The 8,686-nt window shown below is 47.3% G+C and overlaps 1 protein-coding gene across 3 annotated transcripts in view; it reads right to left on the bottom strand.

The window, feature by feature from the left end:
• Rbm20 (RNA binding motif protein 20) overlaps positions 1–8,686 on the bottom strand; it is a 190,819-nt gene that overhangs the window by 48,503 nt on the left and 133,630 nt on the right. For all 3 annotated transcript variants that reach the window (XM_029537299.1, XM_029537302.1, XM_029537308.1), the window contains exons 2-5: positions 5,925–7,011; positions 4,716–4,777; positions 1,760–1,851; positions 925–1,022 (exon numbers count right to left, since the gene is read on the bottom strand). In XM_029537299.1, the coding sequence (XP_029393159.1) occupies positions 925–1,022; positions 1,760–1,851; positions 4,716–4,777; positions 5,925–7,011 (1,339 nt within the window). The remainder of the gene's footprint in view (positions 1–924; positions 1,023–1,759; positions 1,852–4,715; positions 4,778–5,924; positions 7,012–8,686) is intronic.

Below are 8,686 nucleotides of genomic sequence, written 5' to 3'. Positions count from 1 at the left end.
CCACACAGTTAACTAACCCAGTCAGGATCCTGGTGGTACAGCCTCCACCAACCCCCACACAGTTAACTAACCCAGTCACGATCCTGGTGGTACTGGTCACTTTCATTCTTTGGTTCTAGCTTTAGAATCACACTCTCAGCTAAAGGGCTCCATGGCAATAAAATATTAAAAGTTTTTTTAAGGGCTAAAGAGACGGATGGCTCCGTGGCTAAGAGTACTTCCAGCTCTTCCAGAGGACCTGGGTTTGGTTCCCAGCACTGATATCAGGCAGCTCACTTGATGCCTTCTGCTGGCCTCCGCACATGCCTTATACTGACACAGACAGACATATACATAAATAATCTGAGATAGGACATGCTAAGACAGGGTTTCACTGTGTAGCTCTAGCTGACTTGGGGCTCACTTTGTAGATCAGGCTAGCTTTGCACTCATAGGGACAGGCCTGCTTTAGGGTCCCAAATGCTAGGATTAAAGGTGTGTATCACCACACAAAGCAATACATTTTTTAATTAAGAACTTTTAAAACATAATAGCATGTGGCTTTCCCCCCTCAAACACTGTGAAATGCTAGTCAGTATCTTTGATCTTAGGATCTTACTGCAGAAAGCCTGACACTAGATCATGGTATAATTCCAGCATTCGGGAGGCTCAGGCAGAATTGACATGAGGTTGAGGCCAGCTTAGATTACACAGTAAGTACCAGGCCAAGCGGGGTCACACAAAGAGACCTGTCGTAACAGACAGACAGTAGTAAAGGAACACAGAGCATCATCAACGTCTGTGTCTCAGTACTAGTAAGATGGAATGACCCAAAGACCCAGCTTCACCCCAGCCTTCTCTGTATCTGTCTCTCTGCAGAGGTGTAGATGATGTGAGCACTTTGGGGACAATGAGGAAGACGGAGGAGAAAGCTTTCGTACTCACACTTGTCCCGGAGGAAGCTGAAGGAAACACGGGGTTTGACTGAGCAAAGGCCCTCGTTGGAATGGCTGCATATGATGTTCCAAGATTTGAGGTATAATCTGAATGATGAACAATAACAGGTTAAAAAAAAAAAAAAAAAAGAACAACCTAATCATGAACCTGACCTTCAAAAAAATTCATCCCTGGGGAGATGGCTTGGCCGATTGGTGGATGCTTGCCTCGCAGGCCTGAGGACCTGAATTCAGTCTGGAGAACCCACGGGAGGTACCAGGTGTGGTAGCGCTTGTCATTCCAGTGTTGGGGAGACAGGGACAGGAGTGTCTCTGAGGCTCACTGGTCAGTCACCCTGGCCCAACCCATGAGCTGGAGACCAACCCAACAGGAGGTCCTGTCTCAACATGCGCGTGCATGTGCACGCGCGCACGCGCGCGCGCGCGCGCACACACACACACACACACACACACACACACGCACATGCGTGCACGTGCACACACACATGCACACACGCACACATACACACACGCACACGGATGCATTTGTGCACATTCACACGGATGCATGCTCACACACAGAGGATTCAGACACGTGAGGTGAGAACACTTTATATTTTTTCTCTCTATACTTATTAGTGTTTGCATAACTGTGCTTCTGTGCTCACTTTAACCAGCACAGGGAGGGTCTAAAACATCCCAGAGAACTTTGTCAGTGTTGGGACCTGCCTGTCTGCACATGCTCAGGAGGCTCCTATCAGGGGAGAACTGGTCTCTGAGGTAGAATGTAAACCTGAGGCCTGCATTCTGCTCCCAGCTGCCATCTGAAGGCCCCCTCCACTCACCCTCGTTTCCAGTGGGGTTATAAACAGCTGTGCTGTTGGCAGAGGCAGACAGTGTCCCCTCTCCTGAAGCACGTATACTCCGGAGGCCAGCACTAGAGGAGAGGAAAGGGAGGGATTCAGTGTCTTTAAGAAATCAAAGAAAAAGACTATATGACCTCCAAAGGCTGCCCCTATATGTCCTTCACCCCAAAAGTTGAACATAGCCTCAAAAAAAAAAAAAAAATGTGTTTCTGCTCAGAGCAGTCTTGGTCACCGTGGCAGAAAGTACTCTCATGCTCGTCAACAGATGAGAGGGTACACTATACACACTTAGATACATAAGAAAGTGAATATACTCTTTCTGTACTATGATGTAGGTGAGTCTCCTAAATATGATAAGTTTCAAAAAAAAAAAACCCCAGACATAAAAGACCATATAGTACAGGATTCCATTTACATAAAATGTTTGTAGAAAGGCAAACCCTTAAGCAGGGGGCTAATGGCAGGGAGGGCTGGGTATGTGAGTGAGACCAGCATAGTGGTGAGTGTGCTAAACGCTGCTTAATTGTGAGCTTTAAGATGGTTAACATAATGAGCTTTACCACAAGAAAAGGGTAAGAATTCTTTTAATTGTGGTGAGGTCCTACGACATGAAATGCACCGTTATACAGATCTTTCACCTCCTTAAAGTCACACCAAGGTATTTTATATTTTTTGTGACTATTGTGAAGGGTGTTGTTTCCCTAATTTCTTTCTCTTCCTATTTATCCTTTGTGTACAGAAAGGCCATTGATTTGTTTGAGTAAATTTTATATCCAGCTATTGCACTGAAGCTGTTTATCAGGTTTAGGAGTTCTCTGGTGGAATTTTTAGGGTCACTTATATATACAATCATATCATCTACAAATAGTGATATTTTCACTTCTTCCTTTCCAATTTGTATCCCCTTGAACTCCTTTAGTTGTCGAATTGCTCTGACTAGGACTTCAAGTACAATATTGAGTAGGTAGGGAGAAAGTGGGCAGCCTTGTCTAGTCCCTGATTTTAGTGGGATTGCTTCCAGCTTCTCTCCATTTACTTTGATGTTGGCTACTGGTTTGCTGTAGATTGCTTTTATTATGTTTAGATATGCGCCTTGAATTCCTGATCTTTCCAAGACTTTTATCACGAAGGGGTGATGGATTTTGTCAAATGCTTTCTCAGCATCTAACGAGATGATCATGTGGTTTTTGTCCTTGAGTTTACGTTGATGGATTTCCATATATTAAACCATCCCTGCATCCCTGGGATGAAGCCTACTTGGTCATGATGGATGATCGAACTTGGATTCGGTTTGCGAGGATTTTATTGAGTATTTTTGCATCGATATTCATAAGGGAAATTGGTCTGAAGTTCTCTTTCTTTGTTGGATCTTTGTGTGGTTGAGGTATCAGAGTAATTGTGGCNTCATAGAATGAATTGGGTAGAGTACCTTCTGTTTCTATTTTGTGGAATACTTTGAGGAGAGTTGGAGTTAGGTCTTCTTTGAAGGTCTGATAGAACTCTGCACTAAACTCATCTGGTCCTCGGCTTTTTTTGGTTGGGAGACTATTAATGACTGCTTCTATTTCCTTAGGGGAAATGAGACTGTTAAGATCGTTAATCTGATCCTGATTTAACTTTGAACCTGGTATCTGTCTAGGAATTTGTCCATTTCATCCAGATTTTCCAGTTCTGTTGAGTATAACCCTTTATAGTAGGATCTGATGATGTTTTGGATTTCCTCAGGATCTACTGCTTGTGGACGTTGTACATCGTGGTGCGCACTAGGCTCCGCACCACGATGTACAACGTCCACAAGCAGTGAAATGTAAATGAAGAAAATATCTAATAAAATAAGATTAAAAAAAAAAAAGAAGAAATGCACCGTTAACCATGCTTAAGGGCACAGCTCTGTGGCACTGAACACGGTCATGCTCACATACAGTGCTCATTCCCAGCCAGCCACAGAGCCCTGTGCCCATGAAACACCCGCTCTCCGTGCCCCACCAATCCCGTTCTCCACCAATCCCATTCCCCACCAATCCTGTTCCCCACCAATCCTGGCCTGTTTAGTTTCCAAAACACCTCACCGGAGTGGAATTTTACAGCTCATAATTACGTCAGAATTTCCTTCCTTTTTAGACCATGTAACATTGCAGAGTGTGGATAGCCACATTTAGTCTTTCTGTCCTCTGTTAATTGGCCTCCCAATCGCTGTCACTCTTAAGCTCTTGTGAACAATCATCTAGGCCATGCAGCTTTCTGTTCTATGTCCTGGACCAGCCAGGCTGGTCCTCACTGATCTCTAACTTAGGCCTTTCCCCAGAATCTGTTCTCAGCATGGCAGCCAGCATCTTGTTCTGAGGTCCTTGGGCATCACTGCTTCCTTTAAGCCCCCACCAGCTCCAGTCACACCCGTAGCAGCAGCAGCAGCAGCAACAACAACAACAAGTCTTCACAAGAGCCAGGGATCAGACCTGGGACTCCGAACTCCCCTGCCTCTATGTGTGTGTGTGTGTGTGTGTGTGTGTGTGTGTGTGTGTGTGTGTGTGTGTGCACGCACGCGAGAGCGCACTGGTCAGAGTTGATACCACCCTGTACCCCTGGTTCACAACAGCTGTAGGGCCTTCACACCTCTAAAACCAGTTCTATCTGGTAGGAATGTGCTTGCCTCATACAGCCACATCTGCCGAGGTGACCTTAGTGAGGTACTGCCCAGATGTCCCATTTGCAACACAATGTGCCCAAGAGCCATGTACACATGCACACCCCCTCCCCCAAATGTGGCCTTCTGGTTGCACAGGAGTTGAGCTCATGTTCTCCCAATTCAGTGGAAGCTTCTGGGGAGCAGGGATTTCTTCCCAGGCTTGGCTCTCTGCAGCTTTCCTGTGCCCAGCCCAGTGTGTTTCAGTGAACACCTGCTGTGCACACATGGAACTTTCCAGACAGCACTTACCTTTCTGAGAAGAGCAGGCATTTCTGGGCGTGCAGCTTCCCCTTCACATGTAGCTCCCAGTCCTACAAGACCAGAGAACAGACCAGAGTTGAACTGAGTCCATGGGGAGGCAGAGGGTGAAGGCAGTTACCACCAGCCAGGCAGGGAGCTCAGAGCACCCCGAGGCTGGACCATAAGGACACCTCATCTTCATCTTTCTCCCCATGCCTCCTTATTCCAGGTACTGCTACCCAAGTGCCAGTCTTGTTAACTCCTTACTTGCATACCCTATATCCATCTTGGATGGCCACCCAGACTGGAAGGCGGTTTCCCTTGTCTCCTGTCCACAGACCTGTGACCCATCTTTGGCCTCATGCTCTACCTCCACCTGCTATTCTCTGGCCTAGTGAGTTATAAAGCCTCAGAAAAGACTGAGAGACAGAAACCTCCAGCATCACCTAGCATCACTGTCCTCACTGTGTGGAAAGGTCTCACTCAAATCACAGAGACACATCTGGGAGACATGCCCTGGGCAGCGTGAACGATACCCATGCTGTGACTCCCACAAAGGAGGAACTGAGTCCAAGATCAGCCGAACTAAATGAGACCCACTCTCAAAACACAATAAAACAACCACAAAACCCTACCTCAGTATCTGCCTCATCCAGTCAAGAGTAGCACATGGCAAGAGCTTAATGTCTGCTGGCTGTACCTGTGTTTTACTATGGCTTTGAAATATTTCGCTGTGTCATCAATAAACCTTGGAGCAAACATTCTTCCAGGCAGGTTCTGTTCACAGCAATGCAAAGCCCTTTACCAACAGAAGGCTTGGGAATCTCTCCTTCCGCTTGGCACATTTTGAGTCCTCTTTAATGGTTTGTCTAGGTTTGGTCTAAGAATTGATCTTTTGCCCTTGGCCCAAAACTCCACTTTTCCCTTTTTCAAACTTAGTACAGCAGATATATTGAAGGAACTGAAGCGTCTAGAAAGTCCAGAGGAGAAAAAGATCCCCAAAGGGAAAGAGGAAACCACTGCTTTTCCATCCATCTAGGGGAAGACATCCTCCACCTTGGAGCAGAGAAAGGACTGGATGTAATTCTAAAACTCCTTTGGGTCCACAGCCTACGGTTCTCATAAAGGGCACTGATGAATTTAGTGTCATAGTCCTCAAAGGAATTCCTCTTAGATGCCACTAGAGTCTTGGGTCCTAGCCCTTCTTGAGTAACTCACCTTCAAGTCAAACACCTTCTTGTCGCAGATGCTGCAGATGTGTGGTAGGTGGAGTGGAGCCAAGCCTCGGAAATCGTTCAGTTGATGACCCTGCAGGGGCCTCAGCATGGCCTGCCCCTCCTTTGTCCTTCGGCAAGAGCAGCCGAATCCTGGCTTGCTGTTGTTAAGCCGAGATCCAAAGGCAGGAGGGGCCCTGTCTGAGGTAGGCTCCTCAGGGTCATAGAGGTCATAAGGCTGGCTGGCAGGTGGAGCCCACAAACTGGGTCCTGCTGTAATATCAGGCTTGTTTTGGCCAGAGAATCCAGGGGGCCTCTCCCACTGGCTGTTGGTGCTTTGCATCAGCCCACCAACATCTCCCTTCAAGCTCCCAGTCTGATCAGCTGGAAATCCACCTGCTACATGTGGCCCTTGGGCATTGGGTCCATAGAAGTCTTTAGAAAAGGCAGGTTGGCCATCCTGCCCTGTGTGGCTATAGTGCCCTTCATAGGTCACACTGCCTGATGCTGTGGCCGAGGCCGAGGCTGGCAAGAAGCCTGGCTGGCCCTCCGTTTCAGAACCATACGCCTGGCCAGGGTTGGCTTTGCCATACTCATAGAACCCTGTAGTAGCCGGTGTAGGCCCAGCCTTCCCAAGGCTAAGGATGACAGCTGGCTGGGCAGGGGTCTGAGGTACCACTCCACTGAAGGTATGAACTACCATAGCGTTGGGGGGCTGGCTGGGGAGGCTCACAGAAGGCCCTGGGCCTCCTGTCTGGCTTGGGGGCGAAAAGGCGATTGCAGTTGAGGGGAAGTGAGCGCTGGGAACGGAGGCAGCATGCTGGGACACCCCAGTAGGGCCATGTGCAGTGCCGAGCACAGATGGATGCCGGAGCTGGTTGAAGAGAGGCTGGGACATGGCCACTTTGGAGAGGACTTGATTCAGGACCGTGGCCGCTGCAGTGTTGTTGGTGACTGCAGTCTGTGCCATCTTCAGCCGATGGAGGGTGAGCTGGGCCTGTATCTGGGCCAGCTGGACGCTGGCTGGCGAAGTGAGCAGAGGGTTCTGGTTATTGACGGAGAAGGGGCTCTTATCCAGGAGCTTGGCAGCACTGCAGGGAGACAGAAGGTCCACATGCATTGCTGGTTTTCAGTGAACGGCAGGGACTACATTTGCTTGTCGGTGGCCCCTTCCCCATTTCAACAAGGCCCTGTCTCATAGGTCTACATACAAGTGCTCACACATTAGTAAATGTCCAATAGAGAAGGTCAGGCAGGGCTCCCAGTGGAGGGATAAGGACACCAACTCACCCACAAAACCTTCCACGCAAAATGTGTCCTGCCTACAAAAGCTACAGGAACAGAGAAGGAGCAGACTGAGGGGATGGCCAAGCAGTGACAGGCCCAACTTGAGATCTATTCCATGGGCAAGCACACAATCCCGGACACTATTAGTGATGCTCTGTTATGCTTGCAGACAGGAGCCTAGCGTGGCTGTCCTCTGAGAGGTGCCACCCAGTAGCTGACCAAAACAGATGTAGATGAAGCTCAGGGAGTCTTGTGAAAGAGTTGGGGGAAGGACTGAGAGTCTGAGAAGGGATAGGAACTCCACAAGAAGACCAAGAGAGTCAACTAACCTGGACCCTCGGAGGCCAGAGATTGAGCCACCAACCAAGGAGTGTACAGGGGCTAGACCTAGCACCCAACTCCCCAAGTATGTAGCAGATGTAAGCTTGGTTTTCATGTGGGTCCCTCAACGACGGAAGCAGAGGCTGTCCCTGAATCTGTTGCCTGCTTGTGGATCCTGTTCCCCTAACTAACCGTCTTGTCTGGCTTCAGCGGGAGAGGATGTACCTAGTCTTAGGGTAACTTGAGGTACCAGGGTGCGTTAGTATCCAGAGAAGACTTTCCCTTCTCAGAGATGTGAGGGCAGGACTGGGAGGAGATGAAGGGGCTGCAATCAGGATATAAAGTGAATGAATAAATGAATGAACGAACGAACGAACAAACAAACAAAACAAACAGACAGACAAATAAATGGAAAAAATAAAAGAGAAAAGGCTGTGTGGCAGAAGGTCAGTCTCCCTGATAATTAGAAGCAACCATTACAAAAGAACACTTAACTAGCAAATCTTCCAAAATTAAAAACACAGATTCCATGATGGGGAGATTAGGTAAGAAAATACAAAATGTCAGCCAGGTGTGGTGGCTCAAAGTGAGATCCTGTCTTAGAAGGGCAAAACCAAAGAAAGGACATAGAGTGAATTACAGTTTATACTGTAGCTTTGATATCTTATATTTTTTATAAAGGTGGTTTGGAAAAAACAGTCTTTACTGTCACAGTCTTTGACTTAGTAATTAAATTGTGCAAATACATACAAAGGCAAAACTTGATAGCAGAAAATGTTCCTATGACATTAACAGCTGAAATAACAAAATTCAGTAAGAGGGAGACAGATACATAAGTAACTGTTTTTCTATTATTGTTTAAATGTATACATTTATTATTGTAACAGTTAAGGCTTAGAAGTTGTGCGCAGGGCCAGCAAGATGACTCAGTGGGTAGAGGAATCCTGTACTGTTAATTGGGGTTTTCTACCCCACCTTAGATCATTTAATTCCCAAATGAAAGACACAAAAGCCTTGTATTTATAATAAGCCTTAAAGCACTAGAGCTGGGCAAATATCAACCCTTTATGCTATTTCTAATTCCTTGTCAATAACTCCATGATATAACTTACCATCTTCTACCTGGGCCCCAGAACCCCAATTGGCCCTCCCTCATGG

The sequence above is a fragment of the Mus pahari genome, chromosome 1 (assembly GCF_900095145.1).
Source record: "Mus pahari chromosome 1, PAHARI_EIJ_v1.1, whole genome shotgun sequence".
In the NCBI taxonomy this organism is placed as follows: Eukaryota; Metazoa; Chordata; class Mammalia; order Rodentia; family Muridae; genus Mus; species Mus pahari.
The sequence above is the reverse complement of the archived record's forward strand: the minus strand, read 5'-3'. Positions and strand labels throughout refer to the sequence as shown.